Consider the following 24,892-nt stretch of genomic DNA (forward strand, 5'->3'; position numbering starts at 1 on the left):
CGGGGGCAAACCGATGGTTGTAGCAGATTGGAGCCCAAACCGATGCTCCCGTCTCCCCTACATGCCTCCTCCACTGGCCCCATATCCGCAGGGTCGCCACCACTAACTGGCTGGTGGAGTACCTGGCCAGCGGCAGCGGTAGAGGAGCCGTGACCAGGGCTGCCAAGCTGGAGCCCCTGCACGAAGCCGCCTCCACCCGCTCCCAGATAGACCCCGTACCCACTATCCACTTCCTTATCAAAGCGATGTTGGCCCCCCAGTAATAATTAATCAGACTCGGCAAAGCCAGCCCTCCCTCGCTGCGGTTCCTCTCCAGCATCGCCGCCTTCACCCGCGGGGATTTTCCCGCCCAGACAAAGCTCATGATCATCCTGTTAACTCTTTTGAAGAAGGACTGTGGGACAAAGATCGGGAGGCACTGAAAAACAAACTGAAATCTAGGGAGGATTGTCATCTTTCCAGTCTGCACCCTCCCTGCCAGCGACAGCGGGAGTGTATCCCATTTCCAAAACTCTCCCTTCATTTGCTCCACCACCCTGGCCAAATTTAACTTGTGCAGCTTGCCCCAGTCTCGTGCCACCTGGATTCCCAAATACCATGAATTTTCGTCAACCAGCCTAAACGGTAGCCCTCTCAATCTGTTCTCCTGTCCCCTTGCCTGTACCACAAACATTTCACTCTTGGCCGTATTTAATTTGTATCCTGAAAACTGGCCGAACTTCCTCAATGTTCCCAGTATACTTCCCATCCCGGCCACTGGGTCCGACACGTACAGGAGCAGGTCGTCTGCGTAAAGAGAGACCCTACCCCGCCCCTCACCATCCCCTTCCATCTCTCAGCGCAATCGCCAGCGGCTCTATGGCCAGTGCAAACAGAAGCGGGGAGAGCGGGCAGCCCTGTCTGGTCCCTCGGTACAGCCTAAAGTACTCCGACACCTCTCTGTTAGTCCTGATGCTGGCCCTCGGGGCCTGATATAATAATTTGATCCAATCCACCAGTCCCTCCCCGAACCCAAACCGTCTGAGCACCTCCCATAGATAGTCCCACTCCACCCGGTCAAAGGCCTTCCCGGCGTCCATCGCCACCACTACCTCCACCTCCCTGCCCGCCGGGGGCATCATTATCACATTAAGTAATCTCAGGTTGGCCGCCAGCTGCCTACCTTTCACGAACCCAGTTTGGTCCTCCCCAATCACCTCTGGTACGCAGTCCTCCATTCTAACTGCCAGTACCTTTGCCAGGAGCTTGGCGTCAACATTAATCAGGGAGATTGGCCTGTAGGACCCGCACGCCTCCGGGTCTTTACCCCGCTTCAATATCAGTGATATAGTGGCTTGCGACATTGTCGGCGGCAGGGTCCCTCTGTCCCTTGCCTCATTGAAAACCCTCGCCAAGACCGGGCCCACCAGCTCAGAAAACTTCCTATAGAACTCTACTGGGTATCCATCCGGCCCCGGGGCTTTCCCCGACTGCATGGCCTTTAGGCCCCCAATACCTCCTCCACTCTAATCGGGGCCCCCCAGCTCATCCACTCGCGCCCCCCCCCCCCACTGTTGGGAATGTTAACCCGTCCAGAAACCTTTTCATCTCCTCCAGTTCTTCCGGCGGCTCCGAAGTATACAGCTTGCGATAGAAGTCCCGGAATACCTTATTCAATCCTGCCGGGTCCTCCACTTTACGCCCCTCCCCATCCATCACTCTACCTATTTCCCTGGCCGCCTCCCTCCTCCTGAGTTGCTGCGCTAACAGTCTGCTAGCCTTTTCCCCATGCTCGTACACCACGCCCCTCGCCTTCCTAAGCTGTTCCACAGCCCTACTTGTAGACAGTGCCCCCAGTTCCGCCTGTAGTCTCTGCCTCTCCCTGAGTAAAACCTCCCCCGGGGACTCCCGCGTGTTCTTCATCTATCCGACCCACTTCCCTGACCAATCTATCCATCTCTGCCCTATCTGCCATGACTCTGTGGGCCCCGATTGAAATCAGCTCCCCCCGCACTACTGCCTTTAGCGCCTCCCACAGGGTCGCCGCTGAGACCTCCCCTGTGTCATTCACCTGCAGGTAATTTTGCATACACCTCCGAAGCTTCTCACAGATCCCCTCCTCCGACAGCAGTCCCACGTCTAGCCTCCATTGCGGGTGTTGGTAGCTCGCTCCCCCGATCTGCAGGTCCACCCAATGCGGGGCATGGTCTGAGATAGTAATTGCCGAATATTCCACGTTCTTTACCTCCCCTATACAATCCCTGCTCAGTACAAAGAAATCTATCCTAGAATATACTTTATGGACGTGCGAGTAAAACGAGTAGCCCCTTCCTGTTGGCTGTCTATCTCTCCAGGGGTCCACTGCCCCCATTTGCTCCATAAACCCTTTCAGCTCCCTTGCCATTGCTGGGAGTCTACCCGTTCTGGGACACGACCGATCCAAAGCCGGGTCAAGGACCATGTTAAAGTCCCCCCCCCCATTATTAGCCTGCGAGAATCCAGGTCCCGGATCTTCCCCAGCACTCTTTTAATGAAGTCCACGTCATCCCAGTTCGGGGCATATATATTCACCAGCACCACTCTTCTCCCCTCCAGTCTGCCCCGTACCATCAGGTATCTGCCCCCCCTGTCTGCAGCTATACCCTCCGCCTCAAATTGCACCCGCTTCTTGATCATGATTGCCACCCCCCTGGACTTCGAGTCCAAGTCCGAGTGGAAGACCTGGCTAATCCAGCCCTTCCTTAGCCTGGTCTGGTCAGACACTTTCAGATGTGTCTCCTGCAACATAATTACGTCCGCCCTCAGAGCCCGCAAGTTCAGAGTCTCTTAACTGGCCCATTCAGTCCCCTGACGTTCCAGGTGATCAGTCTGGTCGGGGGGCACAACCCCCCCCCAACCACGCCGGTCAGCCATAGCCTTTCTCGGGCCGGCCCCCGGCCCGTGCGTCGCGCCATTCCTAGCCCGCCTGTTGGCTGCCTCCACCCTCGACCTCCTTTCCAGTGCCTATTTCAAGTCCCTCCCACGTCAGCAGAACAACCCACCCCCCAACAACATCCCCCGATACCCCCACCCCTGCCATTCACTGGCTGTGATCTCCCCCCCCACCTGACTCCCTTGACTAGCCAATCTGCTAGCCCGGTGACTCAACACTCCGGCGTCTTCCTGTCTCATTCCCATTGTTTCCCCGTCCTCCTCCTCACTCCCTGGTGCCCCATCCCCCTCTCCAACCCACTGGAGCAAACTCACTGGCACAGGAAGGCATGGACATCAACAAAAAAAAAAAAAAACCCCCAACCCACGTCCTTGGCCCCGTTGCTGACCGGCCCCCCTTCGTTACCGTGCCGGCTCCAGTGTCCTCCGCGAGCTGCACAAAAAGTACAAATCCGCCCAAAAAAGGAAAAAACAGAAAAAAGAGGAAAAAACAAAAACATAAGAGAAAAAACAAACAATAAAAAAAAAGAAAACCCCCCCCCCCCCCCAAACCAATGTCCATGAACAAAGGAAAGAGTCCCAAATGTTCCACGTGGCACCTTTGACCCAGCAAACCGTTGAACAGCGGTCCAGGCCCATTCGGCCTGGTACTTCCCACGGTAATCCTCGGGCCCTAATTCGCGTCCGTGGGGCCTCTTTTCGGGACCAGCCCCTGATCCCTCGCAAAGTCCATCACTTCTTCAGGCTCGGAGAAGTAGTGGTGTTGACCCTGGTGCGTGACCCATAGACGAGCCGGGGACAGCAGACCAAACTTCACGTGCTTCTTGAACAGCACATCCTTGACATTCTTAAAGGCTGCTCGCCGCTGAGCCACCTCCCGGCTTAGGTCCTGGTAAATGCGGAGGACGCTGTTGTTCCACGTGCTGCTCCTGGCGCTCTTTGCCCACCGCAGCACCCGCTCCTTGTCCACGAACCTGTGGAACCTAATCATCATCGGGCGGGGGGGGGTCCGCCCGGCCGCCCCTGCCTCGCCTGCACTCTGTATGCCCCCTCCAGCTCCGGCGGTCGCGGAAAGGCTTCGGCCCCCCATCAGCTGCATCAATAGGTCTGCTACAAACGCTGCGGCATCAGCTCCCTCAGCCCCCTCCGGGAGGCCGACCATCCTCAGGTTGTTCCTGCGAGCTCTCTTCTCCAGCTCTTCCACTCTGTCCAGCAGTCTTCTCTGCCGCTCCTTCAGCCCGTCAACCTCTAGCGCAGCAACCGTCTGTGCATCCGCCTGCTCCTCCACCGCCTCTCCCAGCTCCTTAACTTTAACATCTTGCGCATCCAGCCTCTGGTTCAGCTGATCCACCACTCTCTGGATTGGGTCCAAGCTGTCCGCTTCAGTGCTTCAAAACTGGACTTCATTACCTGGAGCATGTTATCCAGCGCCTGCTGGATTTCTGAGTCCGGGGTCCGTGTGTCCGCCATCTTAGGTTCCAGGTAAGTTTCTTCAGGTCCTTTCCTCTGTTCCTTTTTCTCTCTTTTCTTCTGCCTCCTGGACTCCCGCTGTTCCACGTGCCGCAGCCCGCTCCTCCACACTTTCCCTGCCGCCTTCCTTCAGCTCCGTGGTCCCGCTATCGCAGGGAATCAGCCCCTAAACGCCTGCCGGAGTGAGTGCCCGCCGAATGTGCGGCTCACTCGAACATCGCCGCCACCGGAAGTCCCATTCAATGCTCTTTTCAATGAACTTGAGAGTTTCCTTATGATCAGGCGGAATGATATGCCTTTATTTCTTGTTCCTCTGTAGTTTAGAATTTACAAAGAGAACACGTAAATACATTACGGTCATCCTCGTCAAATTTTCCAGTATACTTTTGACTTTCATTTTTGTCAAAACATTCATATGCATCTTCCATGAACTCTTCATCCTTTGTTTCTCTATCCTGAACCAGATTTGTTACAGTATGCTGAGCTTTTGTCGTCTTGGACCCAGCATTGCTAGCCTGAGCCATGGCCACAGCTGCTTTTAGATTTAGTTTTTTGAGCAGCTGCTTTGTTCCTATAAGCTTTTGGTTGGGCCTTCTTTGGACTCCAACATGAGATTCACCTCGGCACAGTTTAGTTTGATTCTCTCCAGCCAGAATCTCCGCATTAGGGCTGAAAAGTTACCGTTAACGGTGTGCAGGGACAAGACAAGTTTTGATGCATAGTTACATCAATATGGTCCCTCAACGGCACTAGTGTTAACCTGAGGGTTTTACGGCAATGTCGTAGAGTCATAGAAACCCTACAACGCATAAGGAGGCTGTTATAACCTGCCTGTTTACCACTGGCTGGGGATTAATGGCAATCCCACAATCCTTCGGGACTAGGAGCTTCCCCAATGAGGGGGGGCGGAGAAATCATTATCAGACTCCCTGCATAAATAAAGCTGGCCAGTTTGGAACCAGCTAGAGAGGAGTGAGCAGCAAGGGAGTTACTGCAGCTGTTGTGTTTGCATATGTATATGCGTTATTGGAAATAAATGTTATTTCTTTCTATCCTTCAACTCGTGCTGGATTCTTAGTGACCCTCACAAAACTGGCGACGAGGACGGGATGGAGACAGAAGACGCCTCAGAGGGGGAGTCCTCGGGCCCATGGGCCGTGGATGTACAACCGTTACGCCGTTCATCAGAGAAGCGCAGTTCTCCGTCTCGTTACACACCGCCCGATCCAGCGCCTCGTACAAATGGTGTCCGGCCTGCGGAAAAAGGAATCCAATGCCCTCCTTCGCCAGGGTCTTCGGTGGATTCCTTGGACTTTGGGAGGGAGGGATGTTATAACCTGCCTGCTTACCACTGGCTGGGGACTAATGGCAATCCCACAATCCTTAGGGAGTATGAGCTTCCCCAATGAGGGGGCGCGGAGAAATCATTTGCAGACTCCCTGCATAAATAGAGCTGACCAGTTTGGAACCAGATGGAGAGGAGTGAGCAGCAAGGGAGTTACTGCTGCTGTTGTGTATGTGTTGTTGTAAATAAATGATATTTCTTTATAGCCTCCAACTCGTGCTGTATTCTTCTTGGCCCTCACAAAAGAGGCCATTCGGCCATCGAGTTTGCACTGACCCTCTGAAAGATCACCCTACCTAGGCCCAAACCCCACCCTATCCCCATAACCCCACCTTGGGCCAATTTAGCATAGCCAATCCACCTAACCTGCACATCTTTACACTGTGGGAGCAAACCGGAGCACCCGGAGGAAACCCACGCAGACGTGAGGAGAAACTGCAAACTCCACACAGTCGGTCCTCCGAGGGTGGAATTGAACCCGTGTCCCTGGTGCTGTGAGGCAGCAGTGCTTCCACTTTGCTGCCCAAATGTCGTAGTTTCTCTTGGTAAATTATTGCTGGTGCCAATGAAACGGCTGCACCAGTGTCCACCTCCATTTTCACCAGTTGTCCATCCTGTAAAGGAGAGACCCAGTAAGAATTCGCTGTGCCTGCAATGGCTAGCACGTTCAATGACAGCCAGGCCTTCTGATTGTGACTTTGGTCCTTTTTCACTTCTGTTTTTGTATCACGTGGATACTTTCCCTCTTTTCAATTTTTCATTTGATGAATTTTGCTCTTGCCTTTTATAGTTCTTGTTTCAAACTGGTTTCTTTCTCGAACATGCACATTCGATGTGCCCCTTTTCACCACAATTCTTGCATTTTGCTCCAGCAATCAGTTTCTGTGTTCCCAGTATTTGCACATCGAAGGCAATTTTGAATGTGTGCCGGTGTTCAGGTTCAGCCGATAGCTGATGGACTTTAGTGCTGGACTTAATTATTACGCTTCCTTAGCTGCTAGCTCCAAAGATATTGTGACTTCTAAAGCATTCTTTAGGTCTAAGTTGCTTTCTATTAACAGCCTTTTCTGGATAGCTTCACTTCTTAATCCACATACTAGTCTGTCTGCACTGATGTCCTTCACGACATCCCCAAATTCAAATTTTGTGATGTGCGAACAGGGCTAAACGGTGTATTTTTCATAAATGTCAAGAAGTATTGGCAGAGAACTATACCTTCAGTGAGAAGCATATACCTGCATTGTATTAGCACAGACAGAGCCTGTCCATACCAGAGAACCTGACAATATCATAAACAACTGTGGAAGACAAGACCCCAGTTGAGAACATTTCAACTCCAAGTCAACCTCCCAAGTTCTACGTCGACTTCGGTTGAGACGGATATGGGCGCCGTCCAAGACAACTATGGGCGATGTCCAAACTAAACCAAAAACACCAGAGGTTATCGTCAACACGAAAATGCAGATATTTGAGATTCGCTGACAACCACACAAAAAATTACGTCCTCCATGTTGCCTGTAAAAATCAGACACTTCAACCAGTTTATTCAGACATTTTACCCAGGTGCCCTTATTTGCGGGTTAACAAGGACAGACACAAATTTACACTTCAACCCAAGTTATTTTCGAACACATTTTATCCCCCAAATTATCCCAGCTATAATAAGCCTAAGATTCTTAATACTACCCACACCGCTGAACTGAATCGAGCTGCGGGTCCAATCCTCTGAGTCTCTTGTCGTCTCAGTGTGTGGGTCTCGCACACTGCTTCCTTCTGTCAGGAACTCCCCCCAGAACTCCATCCTCCGGTGCATTGTCTGCATGTAACTTTATCCCATATAAGGTGATTGAGGTGCCAGAAGCCTGGCTCCATCTGGGCAATCATAACAATCGATCCATTTGAATGGGGCCGATTATCTTCCGACAAGCCCAGACGTGCCCCAGCTGTCTGTCTCTCTGTCCAGAGTAATTGAGTTTGGCGGTTAGACTTCCCATCAAGCCTGTCTGTGGTTCGAACTGTGGCTTTAATTTAAAGTGTCCAATTCTGTATCGGGCAGAAGATTCAGGTCGTGGCCATTTTACCACATCCGAAACATCTCTTTATTTAAAATTTCAAGTACCCAATTATTTTTTTCCAATTAAGGGACAATTTAGCGTGGCCAATCCACCCAACCAGCACATCTTTGGGTTGTGGGGGGTGAAACACGCGCAGACACGGGGAGAATGCAAACTCCAGACGGACAGTGAGCCAGGGCCGGGATTCGAACCTGGGTCCTCAGCGCTGTAGTCCCAGTGTTAACCACTGCACCACGTGCTGCCCTGCATCTGAAAAATCTAACTTATTGACTGTTGTGTATGTTTGTTTGGTTTTTTTTTTGGTTTTTTTTTAAAAAAAAAACATTTTATTAAGGCATTTATAAATTTTTGACAACAATTTCAAGAGGAAAAATAATAAAGTAACACCCACCCAACCAACAACCACACCCAGCCAACATGGCTTACATACACAGTTCTCCGGTCCCCCTCCCACACTAACTAATTCCCCCTCAACCATTTCCCTACTTCCCTCCCTCCCAACCCTTCTCTACCCCCCCCCCTTTATATCTGCTGACAGCTTAATTTCCTCCAACTAAGTTGTTAAACGGCTGCCATATCCGGGCGAACCCTAACGTCGATCCTCTCAGGGTGAACTTGTCCCTCCACGCCAATAAAATCCGTTTCCAGGCTACCAGGGTGGCAAAGGCCAAAACATCAGCCTCTCTCACCCCCTGGACTCCTGGGTCTTCCAACACACCCAAAATCGCCACCTCTGGACTCGGAACAACCCATACCTTCAATACCGTGGACATGACATCGGCAAATCCTTGCCAGAATCCCCTAAGCTTCGGATATGCCCAAAACATATTGGCCCTCCCACACACCGCCCACATCTATCCTCCACCCTTTCAAAGAACCTGCTCATACGGGCCAGTCATATGCACCCGGTGGACCACCTTGAATTGTATCAGGCTGAGCCTGGCACACGATGGGGACATGTTAACCCTACTCAAGGCATCCTTCCACAAGCCCACCTCTAATTCCTTGCCCAACTCTCCCTCCCATTTTCGCTTTACCTCCCCTATCGGGGTTCTCTCCCATTCCATGAACTCTTTATAAATTTCAGAGATCATCCCCTTCCCCACTCCCGTTTTCGACACTACCTTGTCCTGTATGCTCTGGGGCAGTAGGAGCGGAAAGGTCAAAACCTGCCTCCGTGCAAACTCCCTCACCTGCGATAGCGGAATCCATTCCCATCTAGCAGCTCAAACTTCTCCTCCCAAGTCCTCCAAGCACAGAAAGCTTTAGTCAATAAACAGGTGCCCTAGCCGCTCAATCCCAGCTCGCTACCATCGCCGAAACCCCCCATCTAGCTCCTCCAGCACAAACTGGTAATTGTTACAAACTAGAGCCCATACCGTTGCTCTCTCCCACTCCCATGTGCTTCCACCACTGTCCCACTACCACCGGGCTTGTGGAGTACAGAGATGGCATGAACGGCAGAGTTGCCATTACCAATGCCCCAAAACATGTACCCCTACACGCTGACCCCTCCCCCACCACCTACTTCCTGATCATTGCTATGTTCGCCGCCCAATAGTAGCTCCTGAAATTTGAAAAAACCACAGGAGAACCGTCATCTTTACCATCTGCACCCTCCCCGCCAGTGACTATGGGAGCAAAATTACACAAAGATTTTAAGATTAGCACAGATTACAAAGTACATCTTAAACTACAATGACCTCATTAACACACAAAGTCACTTTTAAGCACACAAGATGACTATGGTAAGAAACACTCCTTTCTGAACCCAAGTGAATGTCTGTGGATTTCTCCTCAAAATCCCCCCAGATGATTCTTATATCGTGAGCCACCTTATTTCACTGAACTCCGGCTTCCATACGAGTAGTTTCAAATTCCGCTTTCAAAATTCACACTTTTGAATCTTCTTTTAAATTATGCTTTCTCATCTGCTTCCATCCAGGTTTTGCTTTCAGGTTTTATACCTCTCCCTTCAGGTTTCCTTTGTCTTAAATAAAGGCTTTCACACAAACTTCAAGATCCAGCCACCGATTTCCACAATTATTTCAAATAATGTCGCCCAAACTGTAGCAATTTCTCACAAACTTTAGCACTGCACCGGATATCTTTCTAGCTTCTCACAATCCAATATCTTTTATTCTCTGTAACTTTACTGAACAGTAATCTGTTCTGGTTCCCAGTTTCCTCTGTACCGTTAACTTCAGACTTCTTGGCAAATTCACTTCATTTCTCTAGTTTCCTTGACTAGCTGGACTAGGTTTCTAGCATTTGTTTTCTTAACCATTAGCCATAGTATGGCTTTTCTTATCACAGGGCTGAGAGGGAGATGCTCCTTCTTTAGCCTTCTAAAATCAACTGCTTCTAGAAGAGCTGCCTTCTTTCACACTGCCTATCTCCAATTGCAATCAAATTAGCGAAACGAAAACTCAAAAGGTTCCCTACCTTACAAGGCCCTAGTTGCGAAGCAGCCACTGCTGGTTTATTTACTCTTTACACTGTAGCCCTCTCTAAGCACAAGTGGCACAGTTGGAACTTAACCAACCTCTCATATTATGACTCACACTACAGATTATACTCTTCAAGGCACAGAAACATTAAATTCAATCGCTTATAACTATACTTTATTTCTAATATTTCTAATATAAATCCCTGAAAACTACCTTTATTTTCCTAACAATATGCACCCAACATCATCTTAGCTATTTGTGTCAAGATGGAGCCCAAAGAACATTATTCCCCAACAAATTAACAAAGGAACTGCAATTTGGTGAGCCCCATCTTGGAATTTTTGTAATGCATTAAGAAACAAAACAGCACAAGACTCCAAACGCAACAAGAGTCATGAGGATGGTCGGTCCAAGCAATGCCATGATTTATGCTGCTCAAGTCAAGGCTTATTGGTCAGGTTGAGGATGATCTTATTCTGTCTCACTTCAGCTCGGATGCTCCAGCTACACGTTTCTTTTTTCCTGTTTTTGGGTGGTCCCATTGGGTCTTCAGCTCAATGTGATTGGCGTAGTAAACCCAGCCGTCTTTAGTGGTGCGCTCCTCCCAGCCGGGAGGCAGCTCGTCCTCGCTGTCGGTGTCGTCCAGCCCCGCGTACCTCAGCGCAGACATCGCTCGCGCGACAAACCGTCCGACCCACCGGCCGACTGTTGTGTATGTTAATTGTGCATATTAAAAATGTTAAATTTTGATAAAGTTCCATTGTGTTTCATTGCAGGAACCTCTATAATGTAAAGGGGGAAGAAGTGTGAAGTGTGTCTTCATGTTTGTTCCTAGTTGGAACAAGGTCACTTTTAGAGTCCGTTCACGCTACATATTTATGATGTAATCGGCATTTTGGTGGACTAACAGTTTATTTTAGCCCCCTGTGAGAAAACACCTTTGCAACAAAGCTTTTGTTTGTACCTTTGTGGTCTGCAAGCCTATCCTTTAAAAATATCACCATGTGTGTGCCAGATACATCAGTCTTTGTTTATTCAATTTTTACTTGCTACTGTGTGTTGGTAGTGGAGGGAGTGAATATTGCGAAGGGGTGCCAATCAAGTGGCTGCTTTGTCCTGAATTTGTCGAGCATCTTGATTATTGTTGAAGTTGCACTCATCCAAGCAAGTGGGAAGTATTCTATCACGCTCCTGACTTGTGCCTTCCACTCGGTGGACAGGCTTTGGGGAGTAAGGAGGGTGAGTTGCTTGACGCAGGACTCCTAGTGTCTTAACAGCTCTTGTAGCCACAGTATTTATATGGCTTGTCTAGTTCAGTTTCTGGTTAATGGTAAACTCCAGGGGACTCCGGTGGCGGCCATGGAGGAGAAAGTTGCACATTTGATTGCTCCTGTCTGTGATGGACATTTACACCCCCTCCCCTCACTGACGATTAGTTCCCCGCGAAGAAGTCGATGAATGGTTGCCACCTCTGGGCGAACCCTGATAGTGATCCTCGTAAGGAGAACTTTATTTTTTCCAAGCCGAGAAAGCTTGCCATGTCCGACAGCCATACTTCGGTCTTTGGGGGCTTTGAGTCCATCCAGGCCAACAGTATCCGGCGCCGGGCTATCAGGGAAGCAAAGGCCACAACGTTGGCCTCTATCCCCTCCTGTACTCCCGGGTCTTCCGACACCCCAAAAATCGCCACCTCTGGACTCATCGCCACCCTTGTTTTCAGTACCCGGGATATGACGTCCGCAAATCCCTGCCAGTATCCCCTGAGTTTTGGACACGCCCAGAACATGTGGACATGGTTCGCTGGTCCTCCCCCACATCTAGCACACTTGTCCTCCAGCCCAAAGAATTTGCTCATCCGGGCCACCGTCATGTGGGCCAGGTGACCCACCTTGAACTGACTCAGGCCGACCCTGGCACATGTTGCGGTTGCATTTACCCTCCTCAGAGCGTCTGCCCATACACCTCCCTCCAACTCCCCACCAAGCTCCTCCTCCCACTTAAGTTTCAGTTCCTCGGTCCCTGTGTCCTCCGCTCCCATAAGCTCCTTATAAATATCTGAGACTCTCCCCTCTCCTACCTCACCCCTGGAATTTACCCTGTCCTGGATCCCGCTTGGTGGAAGGCGTGGAAAGGACGGGACCTGTCTACGTACGAAATCCTGCACCTGCAAGTACCGAAAGTCATTCCCCCTTGCCAGCCCGAACTTCTCCTCCAGCGCCCTCATGTTCGCGAAGCTCTCTTCCAGGAACAAGTCGCCCATCCTTCCCACCCCAGCCCTCCGCCACACTCGAAACCCGCCATCCATCTTCCCCGGGACAAATCGGTGGTTGTCACATATTGAGGACCTGACCGACGCTCCCACTTCCCCCGCATGCTTCCTCCATTGGCCCCAAATCCGCAAAGCTGCCACCACTATAGGGCTGGTGGAGTACCAGGCCGGCGGAAACGGCAGGGGAGCCGTGACCAGGGCTGCCAGGCTGGTGCCTCTGCACGAAGCAGCCTCCACCCGCTCCCAAACCAACCCCGTACCCACCATCCATTTCCTTATCATGGCTATGTTAGCCACCCAGTAGTAGTTACTGAGGTTCAGCAATTAAATTAAAATGAAAATCGCTTATTGTCACGAGTAGGCTTCAATGAAGTTACTGTGAAAAGCCCCTAGATGTAGTAGTTGCTGAGGTTCGGCAACACCAGCCCCCCCTCGCTACGGTTCCGTTCCAGCATCCCCCTCTTTACCCGCCGGGACTTTCCCGCCCAAACAAATCCCAGGTTGATTTTATTGATTCTTTTAAAGAAGGACCGCGGAATGAAAATAGGGAGACACTGAAAAATAAACAGGAATCTCAGGAGGATCGTCATCTTCACTGTCTGTACTCTCCCCGCTAGTGACAGCGGGAGTGCATCCCACCTCCGAAACTCGCTCCTTATTTGCTCCACCAGCCTGGACAAGTTTAACCTATGCATCTTCCCCTAGTCGCGCGTCACTTGTATCCCTAGATACCTAAAACTTTCCCCAACCAGCCTAAATGGTAGCTCCCTCAGCCTATTCTCCTGACCCCTCGCCTGCACCACAAACATCTCGCTTTTTGCAATGTTCAACTTGTAGCCCGAAAACCGGCCAAACTCCCCTAGGATTTCCATAATCCCGTCAATCCCTGCCGTTGGATCTGACACATACAAAAGCAGGTCGTCCGCGTTCTATCGCCCCCCTGACCATTCGTCCTTGTGTTCAATCCCCCCCTAACCATTCCCTTCCATCCCCTTGCTGCTCTCAGAGCAATTGCCAGCGGTTCTATGGCCAACGCAAACAGCAGTGGAGAGAGGGGGCATCCCTGTCTTGTCCCGCGGTGTAGTCTAAAATACTCAAATGTCGTCCTGTTTGTCCTTACACTAGCCTCCGGGGCCTGATATAGCAGTTTAACCCAGTCCACAAAGCCCTCTCCAAACCCAAACCGTCCCAGCACCTCCCATAAATAGTCCCACTCCACCCGGTCAAAAGCCTTTTCGGCACCATTGCCACTACTACCTCCACCTCTCTGCACTCCGGGGGCATCATAATCACATTGAGTAGCTGTGGTGATATGATCTGCATAGCTGTCTGCCATTGGTGCAGAACACCGGCTTACCATTGGCCCTGGTCGGTCATGTACCTTTCGACCGATTGGTTGAGACCAGTCATGTGACAGCTCTCCGATTGGTCGAGAGGCTGAGTTAAACACGCCTCCTTACCGAGGTATAAATAGTCGGAGCACCCGGCGGTCGTCCATTTTATTGTAGACAACCGCAGGGCTAAGTTCTAGTTTATTAAAGCCTAACTTTTGTATAGCAACTCGTCTCTCGTGCAATTGATGGCTCATCAGTAGCCTTCTTAGATTGGCTACTAGCTGCCTGCCCTTAACAAACCCCGTTTGGTCCTCCACAATCACGTCCGGTACGCAGTCTTCGATTCTGGACACCAGGATCTTGGCCAGCAGTTTAGTGTCTACATTAATGAGGGAGATTGGCCTATAGGACCCACAGACCTCCGGATCCTTATCCCGTTTTAATATCAGCGAGATGGTGGCTTGCGACATCGTCGGGGGTAACACCCCATTGTCCCTCGCCTTGTTAAACACTCTAACCAGCACCGGCCCCAGTATACCCGCAAACGTTTTGTAGAACTCCACTGGATACCCGTCCGGCCCCGGGGCTTTACCCGACTGCATAGCCTTCAGGCCCCCCATTACTTCTTCTTCAGTATGGCGATCAGCCATTCCCCTTCTTGGGCCCACCCGCTGCCCATGTGCTGTGCCTCCCCATGTCCGCCTCTTGGCAGCTCCCACCCCCGACCCATTCCCTGTAACCTGGTTCAGTTCCCTCCCTCACCAGCAGATCATCTCCCCCCCCCCCCCCCCCCCTGCCTAACAACCCCTGCCATATACTGGCTGTATACACACACCCCACCTCGCTCCCGTTGACTAGCTCAAAGCAGCTAGCCTGGTGGCTCTCAACTCCGGTGCCACCATGTCTCCCACCTATTGTCCCCCTGCTCCCTCCCCCCCCCCAGCCCATCCACACCACCTCCCCAGCACAGCCCTGTTTGAGCAATCGCTCTGGGACCGAGACAGAGAGAAAACGAACAAAGCAACATTCCCAGAAGAAAAAAAAACAAAGAGAACCCGAACAGCCCCCCAGCACCTAACAACTTAAACTTTAACTATCACTTTGGCTTTAACTTTAAAACTTTCAAACAGACAAACACAAGAACGCTCCCAATTTTCAGAAAAAGAGCATGCTGAACGACATCGCTAACACGAAAGGCAAACTGTGAACAACTGCAGACATTCCTTAGCACACTCTAACCTGAGTCCATGGGTCCTCAGTTCGGCACCAGTCCATGCCCCTTAGCGAAGTCCATCGCTTCCTCCGGGTCGTCAAAATAATGTTGCTGTTCTCGGTATGTGACCCAAAGCCGCGCCGGGAAAAGTAGCCCGAACTTGACCTTTTTAAACAGAATCTCTTTAATTTGTCTGCAGGCTGCCCTCCTTCTGGCCACCTCCTGCCTCAGAACCTGGTAGATGCGCAGGACACTGTTGTTCCATGAGCAGCTCCTTGTGCTCTTGGCCCACTGTAGAACCCGCTCCTTGTCCACGAACCTATGGAACCTGACCACCATTGCCCAGGGGAGCCCCCCCCCCTCCCCAAAGGCTGTCCAGCTCCAACGGACGCGGGAAGAAATCATCCCCCACCAGCTTCTGCAGCATGTCTGCCACATATGCCGTGGCATCCACTCCCTCGGCCCCCTTCGTGAGCCCAATGATTCTCAGATTCTACCGGCAAGACCTATTTTCCAGGTCCTCCAGCTTGTCCATCAGCCTTGCTTGCTGCTCCTTCAACTTACTAATTTCCACGTCCGCTACCGTTTGGAAATCCGCCTGCTCTTCCACTGACTTCTCCAGTGCCTGGACCTTCTTATCCTGAGCATCCAGCCTCTGGTCAAGTCGCTCCATCGCTTCCAAATGATCCCGCTTCAGTGCTGCAAAGCTCTCTTTCATGACGTACAGCATGTTGTCCAGCGCTGCCTGGACCGTCCTTTCCGTGGTCCGTTCACGGCCATCTTTCCTCCCACTTGAGCTTCCACACCACCTTTGTTCAGCCCCTTCTTCGCCTGTTTTCGCTCTCTCCTGCTCAAGTCCATAAAACTCTGTATGGATTCGGATCTAGAGTGCTATTGCTTTTCACTCCAGCGCTCAAAAGTTCAAAAAAGTCAGGGAAAAAGGTCTTAAAGTCAGACCGGTGCGAGAGCCACTAGATGTGCGACTTACTCCCTCATAGCCCCCACCGGAAGTCTGCCTCCAGCTGTATCTTGATATCACTCGGGGTGAATTGAATTGGCTGAAGGCTGGCATCTGTGATGCTGTAGACCTATGGAGGAAATAGAGATGGATCATCCATTCGGCACTTCTGACCAAAATCTGTCGTCCTTTGACTTGAGGGAGCAACGATGGAGCCAATGCTGGCGTAGCTTCTGGGAATTATTTGGGAAACAGCTGCCATCTCCTTCCAGGGTGTGATAGACAGATATCTTTCAAACACCATTGGCCTTGCATATTGCACCAATCTCGATTTAACACAACCGTAACAAATCTACCCATGTTTCCCTAGCAGCTTGGAACAGGAGATCTTTCCAAAATTAGGGGCTGGTTTAGCACAGTGGGCTAAACAGCTGGCTTGTCATGCAGAACAAGGCCAGCAGCGCGGGTTCAATTCCCGTACCGGCCTCCCTGAACAGGTGCCGGAATGTGGCGACTAGGGGCTTTTCACAGTAACTTCATTGAAGCCTTTTGTGACAATAAGCGATTATTATTATTATAACGAGATCCGCAATTTTGAACTATGCTCTTTCTGTCATGTCTGTTGGATCAAAAGGTTTAGCTTGATTTAATGGGGAAATTAATATCATGCGTGATTTTTATGAGCATGGTGGTGGACAATTGTTATCAACCACCCTATAAATACGAAGATTCAAATTTTGACTTGTTTACAACATAAGGAATAGTTGGAGTTCCATTTTATTGGAAAATTACAAACGCGGGTTATTTACTTTGATAGTCAAAATCCTAATGAAATGGCTGCGTTGGAGCTTGAATGTTACCAACACAAAGACTTTACCCAAAGTGTCAGACTCGGATAGAAAACTGGTGTGTAACTCTCAGCCTCTTTGCCAAAATAAGTGAGCGTGGCTTAGCCTCTTCGCCAAAAATACATGGGTGGGTGTGGTATATTTAGAGAGGGGGGATCATTTGCGGGCGGGGGGGGGGGGGGGGGGTGCGGTGGAGAGGGCACTAATAAGAGGGCAATTTATTGAAATGAGGTTGACAGCCTTTGTGGGCATGAATCTTATGGCGTTACTGGCGAGGGGTGGGGATAATTGGGAAACATGATCGCTCTGATGAGAATTCCCAGTTTTTGTGAGATTTGCAGCTTTCACTGCCAATCCCGCAGGTGGAGAGTGTGGGCTCAAAATAGTGCCCTTTGTTTCTGAACATAGAACAGTACAGCACAGAACAGGCCCTTCGGCCCTCAATGTTGTACCGAGCCATGATCACCCTACTCAAACCCACGTATCCACCCTATACCCGTAACCCAACAACTCGGGCCCACCCATAACCTTAACCTTACTTTTATTAGGACACTACGGGCAATTTAGCATGGCCAATCCACCTAACCCGCACATCTTTGGACTGTGGGAGGAAACCGGAGCACCCGGAGGAAACCCACGCACACAGGGGGAGGACGTGCAGACTCCACACAGACAGTGACCCAGCCGGGAATCGAACCTGGGACCCTGGAGCTGTGAAGCATTTATGCTAACCACCATGCTACCCTGCTGCCCCATGATCGGTTACCTTGAAATTGATGGCAATAACCGTTTTGTGGCTTCATAAACCTCTAAGAAGGCTTTTAACATTGAATGGGATGTGCACTACGTGAAATGGTCCCAGATCAGATGTTTTTCAAGGAAGTTTCTCAGGAATAGAATTTACTTGAGTACTAGCAGTGTAATGATGGAAGGTATATCATAATTTAATTATTACTGTGAAAAGACACATGCTATTGAAACTTTTTGCATTCTTTAGGACAGCTTGAGGGGCAGCAGGGTAGCATGGTGGTTAGCATAAATGCTTCACAGCTCCAGGGTCCCAGGTTCGATTCCCGGCTGGGTCACTGTCTGTGTGGAGTCTGCACGTCCTCCCCCTGTGTGCCTGGGTTTCCTCCGGGTGCTCCGGTTTCCTCCCACAGTCCAAAGATGTGCGGGTTAGGTGGATTGGCCATGCTAAAAATTGCCCGTAGTGTCCTAATAAAAAGTAAGGTTAAGGGGGGATTGTTGGGTTACGGGTATAGGGTGGATACGTAGGTTTGAGTAGGGTGATCATGGCTTGGCACAACATTGAGGGCCGAAGGGCCTGTTCTGTGCTGTACCGTTCTATAGTTCTATAGTTCTATAGCTCAAAAGATAAACCAACAGTAAAGGGAACAAGAATTTATGCTGCACATTGTTCACTTTACTGTGGTTTGTCTTGCGAACTGCCTGATGCGTACAAGAGGAAAAACTTTGATAGCATATCTTTTTGTCCCCATCTATTCTCAAGTTCTGTACTACCAAACCACTATTAATATCGTCGTTGTATCTTTAATTCGATTTTTTTCATTTTAAAGTAAAAGTATACTGATTTTTAAAAAATAAAACTCTTATCGAGTGTTATGTAATCTTGTCTAACAGCTAAGCTATAAAGAAGAGATGAGATTTAGATTTCACTGCATCAACTTTTGCTTTGTAGTTTTGAAACTGGAAGATATTGAGTAGTCATGCAATGTTTCCCCAGTGTTTTGAAAGGCTCTGTTCAGTAAATGCAGCCAGCAGATTTTTTGACTAAGGATTTTCTTCACTACTGAGCTTAAGAGGATTGAGCAGATTGAGATCGAGGTGGCTACCTGCTACTATTTAGAGTGTTCATACAGACTTTGGTCAGTTAGAGGGATATCAGCAATCCTTTGATTAACAAATAGCTGAAATGTGATACAAAAATCTAGAATGACTAGAATGTGAATTGCTGAAATCTAATCATTTGTATGCAGCTTTAAGAATAAATACAATGTAGAAAATTCAGGAATTGATCCACTAAAAATAGTGTTCAGGCTAAATTGTGCATTGGCATAATTTAGTTTTGAGTACAAGTTCTTTTAGATAATTTCAAGCTTCTAACTGTATATTTCTATCACACAGATTACCAGCCCCCATCCTAACCTTTAGCCAGTGCTGCGAAACGTTTCTCCAAACTTGATGTCTCCCCACCCTACAGACCTTTTTAAACTCTCCATTTTATACACCTCTTGTGCATAACACTTTGTCTAACATTGGTGTTGTTGCTTTCTGTCCTATGCTTTGGAATTCCTCTGCCGAAGCACCTTCCTTTTATGATCTTAAAACTCCTCTCACCGAGCCTTTGGTCACCCCTCCGAATGGCTCTTTTGGCTTGATGCCCATATTCCTTTTCTGATGCCTGTACAGTTTCCTGTGACTGCTTCCTCACATTAAAGGCACTATGAAAATGTTATTTTCAATAAATAAGTCTACAGAAGCTCCTATACAGAAAGATTTGAGCAGAAAACCTTGTTCACTGGAGACCCCCCACACCTACGGAGTGAAAGCAACTGGGGATTTAATGTAGCTTGTTCATATTTTAATCTTTTTTTGTTCTGGATAGGAATAATAATTGAGGTTACAGAGCTTCATGTTATACTAAAAATGGGGCATTTTTCTCTGTGGAATAGATAATAATGGTAAAATTCATGGTAATTCTTACAAACATTTTCTTGTGAATCATTTTAACATGGAAGAAAACTGTTTTTTTTTCTTCAAAAGCTGTTTTATGCAAGGTATCCTCTTATGTGTCTGCAAATAGTGGCTGATGTGTGCAGTGCACCAGACATCATCTTATATTCCAAAATACGTGGAGCTTTCCAAATGGGAGTGAAATCTGAAGAGTAGATTGAATTTCTGGAGTTTACAATCTTTTGGTCTCCACAATAGGGATATTGTCTACTAAACTGTGTGTCCATGGATATGCAACTTTTAACAGTAATCCTGCATGTAGGAGTGGCGGGATAGAATACCCTTTGCAGAGCTGTGGATGCATTTGTCAAGCTGCCTAGGCACTTGGCTTGAAGCCTGCAGGCTTTTGTAATCAAAGCATGATCACGATCACCATGCAGTTACTACTGGGACACTGACTGATGCCTCTAGAAGCTGTTTGGAAGCAGCCCAGGATTGCTAATATTCAAAATGCACAAAACTGTGAGTGTTTTGTTTTACATTCTGAAAGACTGGGGTGGCCTTCGTGGTAGCTGCGAGTGGCAAAATTAAGTTCTGTTGTGTCCAGCAGATTGTTGAGTCAAATGTAAATCTGTATGAGCTAAAAATGGCTTGTTAAATGGAAGATAGTGCCAGCCATTTGCAGGCTGGTTGATCAGCTGAGCTCTGCTTACAGCTGTGGAAACATTGTCAGGAGTCAAGCGTTGAATGTTGGGTATGATCAGCTCTGTATGTATATGCAGTTTTACATGGTGTTTCAAGTTCTCCTTTCTGGGTGGGGGGTTCGGGGGGGAGGGGCGGGGGTCGTCATTTGAGTCGGCAACTATGTGTGATACACTAAGAAAGGCTCCCTATTCCCAGATTAAGGCAGCAGTCGGAACAGTCATGATGACTGTGCATTTGTCCTGCCATGTTGAGTGCATTAATGGTATTGGCATGTAGCACCCTGCTGGCTGACAACAGGGATAGTTATTGGCATGAAAAGCTTTGTCAGTATGCCACTCAAGTCATTTAATTCTTAAAATATCTTTGTAAGCCATTGCTTTTTACTTATGCTGCCATATTACTTTATGATGTCATGCTGTCATTGCTCCCTACTTTATGAATTGTAGCACAGCTGTAGGTAGCTTTATTTCTTTTGTCGTCTGAGAATGAAGTACTGGTGAATTGAGCTAGTTTCTGGGGGGAGGGGAATCTGCATATCTTGCTTCAAACACACGCGGAAGTCTTTAATTCTTTTCACTTCATGCCTAATTATTGTTTGAAGATTTATCACTTCTATTGCTGAGCACAGCCATCTAATTTCCTTCTGATGTTATTGTTATTCTGATGATTGCTGCTACATGCGTCAGACCTATTGTGAATAGACACAGTGGATGTATTAAAGGGCCAGGAATTTCAATGAATTGATATCAGATGGGATTTTATCTGGAATGAGTAAAATTCAGTTTATTCTTGAGCGTTTTTACACAGTTAGATTTACAAATGTTTGAAAATAAATATTTCCTGTTCTACATTTTGAGTGCTGGAATTGCATCTGAATATTTAGTTTCCTTATCAGATCCTAGCTTTAAAAGGCTTGGCCAGTTTAAAAAATGTAGAAGAATTTGTCTTTGGACCATTCAAGCCACTTGTTTTAAAACAGAATCTTTTTTGCTGTTCTGTATAACTTCCTGTTCTCCAACCTCCCTCCCTCTCCTTTCCCCCTCTTTCTCGGTCTGTCTTTGTTGTGTTCAATTGCTCTCTTTCCTGTTTGTTCATTTTCTTTACCCTTCTTTCTTACTGTTATCCTATCGTTTTTGCCAATTCTCTCGATTTTTCCATCTGCTGGTTCTCTACTTTCTCTTCCCCTCTCGCTTTCTCCTGCACCTTTCTTGCTTTTCCTCTCTGTTGGACAACTGCCCTTCTCTTCTCATCCCCCCGCCACCCAGAACTCTGCTTGAAATGTCACTGGCAATCTACCCTTTTCTTTTTGCTGCAGATGACCTCAGTTCTTTCTCTTTTGTTGAGAATGGAATACTTCTTGCAGTCTTTTCCATAAAGATATGTGGAATTCTTTTTTGGGTTTGTTTTTAGTCCGATTTATTATCATGTACTATGTTTTATCATTATTTAAGATTCTTTCCCTTTGTTGAATGAAAAGGCATGTAAAGTGCACCTGGGCTTTTACAAACACTGGTGATTATCAGAAGTGTATCTGATGCCAATATTATTTGACATTTTGATCTATTATTTTGTAATTCTTTTTTCAGACTGATTGTTTAGAATTGATCTAGTCATGCATATGTTTTTATGCACATCTTGGGTTGATGATGTTCATTGAGCTGGATTATGGTTAAATGTCGCAATTGACACTAACTGTGCTTTATAAGGCACTGTGGGTTTGTTTGACCCTTTCTGCTCTGATTTGGGAGGCCTGTATCCACCCTTCAGGGATCTTACTGTAGAGTTTGTACCTTAGGCAATCTCAACGTAGGCAGATGCCTGCAGATGGTACCTGTGATCTCATTGATATTAGGATGATTGCAAAGTCTTTCTCAGTCCTTTCTAGTTTTGTGGTGTACTTTGGTATAACCTGGAACCTAAACCTTTCATTTTTTAAATGCCCTCAATAAAACCCAACTCTTCAAGCTTTGGTTCACTCGTATCTCTTTCCGTTTTGACATCCTTTTCTATCTAGTTATACTTCTGTGAAGTACTTTGGGATTTTTACATAACCTTTAATGTAGAGTAAATATATAATTGTTAATTATCAATTTTGAGAAGTTGTCATTGCGTTCTGTGTCCATGGTCTTTGACCTTGTAGGTAAGTCTTTGTACTGTTATCTCTGATGAGTGATAACTTTGCTCCTAATAGGTTAAGTCAAACCCTTTTGAACCTATGTATTTGTTTCCTGCTTCCAGCCGTTTGCCTTGCTGACCCTGTTTAAATACAGATGGTTGGTGAGCTGGATGGGGGAATTATTAAGTTCTGTTTTTGCCTGATTGTTTTCAGTTGCAGCTTTACAGTCAATGCTAGACTCCACACCTTTCTGTGGTGATTGTATATCAGTGTAGATGCAATACAACTGAACAAGCACTAGAGGGAGCACAGAAGAAATATAAATACAGAGGAACAGGAAGTGAGGACACACTTCACAGAACGGGAACTGGGAGCTAGACACACACTAGCAGAACGGGAACTGGGAGCTAGACACACACTAGCAGCATCGATGTAACTTTAAGTTAAGCACTGAAGACAGAACAAATTCACAATAAAAGCTTCTACTTCAACTTTGAGACTACGAGCTTTATTAAGACACAAGGAACAACACATGGTACCAGCAGTGGCTTCAGAACGCTTACTATAAGATTACACCAGCTGCAGACACAGAAATACCAAAATGGCAAGGAAAACTCCTACCGGACATTCGACTTGGGAAGACTTTGCTTATTCGATGATGTAGGTTGAAACCCAACCTCAGCTGAACATAACCGGTAATTTAAGTAATGTCTGGAAAAGATTTAAACAAATGTTCGATTTATATATCATAGCTAATGATTTAGAAGCAGCCTCAGACGAAATGAAAATAGCACTGCTCATTGCAGGACATGAAGCTAGAGAAACATATAATTGATTTAAATACTCGAAAGATGAAGACAGCACCAAATTAGAGATAATACTAAAAAAATTTGAAGAGCACTGTATGAAATTTGAACAGTACTGTATGCTCAAAGACCAAACTGCACAGGGACTGAGTGATGCAAAACTCAAACAATCACGATCAGAACAGAAAGGGTTCAGTCTAGAAATCGCGAGTGAAAAGTCCAGACCGAAAGGAAAAAATAACTTAAACTTTTCACAAAGACAAAACGCTGAAATCCAGTCCAGATCGAAAGGAAAAAGTAACTTGAACCATTCACAAAGAAAAAACGCTGAAATCCAGTCCAGATTGAATGGAAAAGGTAATTTGAACTTTTTAGAAAGAAAAAACGCTGAAATCCACTGTAAAATGGCATCTGAGCACATTTCACAGTCTCTGGGGAACAAAGGACGAAAATCTGCGTCTGCACATGCGCAAGAAAAATCAGCCGCGCATACGCAGCTAAAATCAGCCGTTTTGCGTTCTGCGCATGTGCAAGCCGCGCATGCGCAGTGGACACAAAACCGCACAGTAAAGGAAGACCGATTTGCGCATGCGCAATCGATTCCTACGCATGATGTCACGAGCGTCATGACGTCCGAGGACCCGGACCACGCTCACTTAAAAGGGAAATGCCTGAAAATTAAAAACAAGAAACTTAAAGCTGTAAAACACAATTTTCTTACCTCAAGAGACAGAAAAACGCCTGAACTTACACCAGCAGTTGAAAATAACTCTCTCAACACCCTGGAACAAGCAGTCTGCACCACCCAAAGTGAAGAGAACAAAAACAATTCCAAAACAAAAAAAGATGAAGAAGAAGATACCAAATCCGAAACAAAATCGAACAATACTACTCAGACATGGCTGAGTTAGTCGGATATACTGATCACAGCATCAGCAACACGGTCGCAAAGCTCAACACGACTCTACTCATGGTAGCTGTATCCAACATCATGGTGCCATGGCAGATCGTCGATACATTGGATGACAGCAATACCCAAGACGAAGATGACGCCACACAGAGAGCACAGAAAGACTCCACAGAGGGAGCGATAACAGGCTCCACAGAGGGAGCGATAACGGGCTCCACAGAGAGAGTGATGAAAGACTCCACAAAGAGAGTGACGGGAGCCTCCACAGACAGCTCGTTGAAAGACTCCAGAATGGAAGCAAGCAAACACTCCCTAGCGAACACCATGCATGAACAAGACCATGAAGGTCAACCCACCGTATCTGAGCAACCACAAGCAGGCTATGAAAGTCTACCAAGCTCACATAATCAAGAAGAAGACAATGTAAATCTACCCACTGCATGTGAAAACAGTGACAATGTGATCACACTGGACATACAGGAGGTGCAGGATCACAGCGAGACTTGTGCAATGTTGGAGCTCAGGGACACGTCCACTGACCCTGGCTCTTTACGGGCAAGAAGTGTGTCCATTTGCAGCTCCTGTTAGACCCGTTGACGGCTCTGGAGCTGCGGATGGACTCACTTTGGAGCATCCGTGATACTGAGGACATTGTGGATAGCACGTTCACTGTGGAAATTACGGAGGGAGATAAAAAATGGATGACCAAAAGACAGAGCAAGAGTAGGAAGGCCACACTCCCACTCTCCCTCGCGGGGAGAGTCCAGACGATCAAAATGAACGTATTGC

The 24,892-nt window shown here is 47.9% G+C and overlaps 1 protein-coding gene across 8 annotated transcripts in view; it reads left to right on the top strand.

Annotated features, from left to right (window-relative positions):
- The window catches only part of LOC119955765 (coiled-coil domain-containing protein 9B-like), a 402,308-nt gene that overhangs the window by 60,462 nt on the left and 316,954 nt on the right, over window positions 1–24,892 (top strand). Inside the window, exon 1 of one of the 8 annotated variants that reach the window (XM_038782369.1) lies at window positions 19,717–20,088. The exons of 5 other annotated variants lie outside the window; for them this stretch is intronic. In XM_038782369.1, the coding sequence (XP_038638297.1) occupies window positions 20,077–20,088 (12 nt within the window). In that variant the 5' untranslated portion in view covers window positions 19,717–20,076. Of the gene's footprint in view, window positions 1–19,716; window positions 20,089–20,212; window positions 20,335–24,892 lie in introns of those variants that run through there. 2 more of the 8 variants (XM_038782299.1, XM_038782334.1) reach the window with 2 other exon arrangements.

Source organism: Scyliorhinus canicula, chromosome 2 (genome assembly GCF_902713615.1).
Source record: "Scyliorhinus canicula chromosome 2, sScyCan1.1, whole genome shotgun sequence".
Taxonomy (NCBI): domain Eukaryota; kingdom Metazoa; phylum Chordata; class Chondrichthyes; order Carcharhiniformes; family Scyliorhinidae; genus Scyliorhinus; species Scyliorhinus canicula.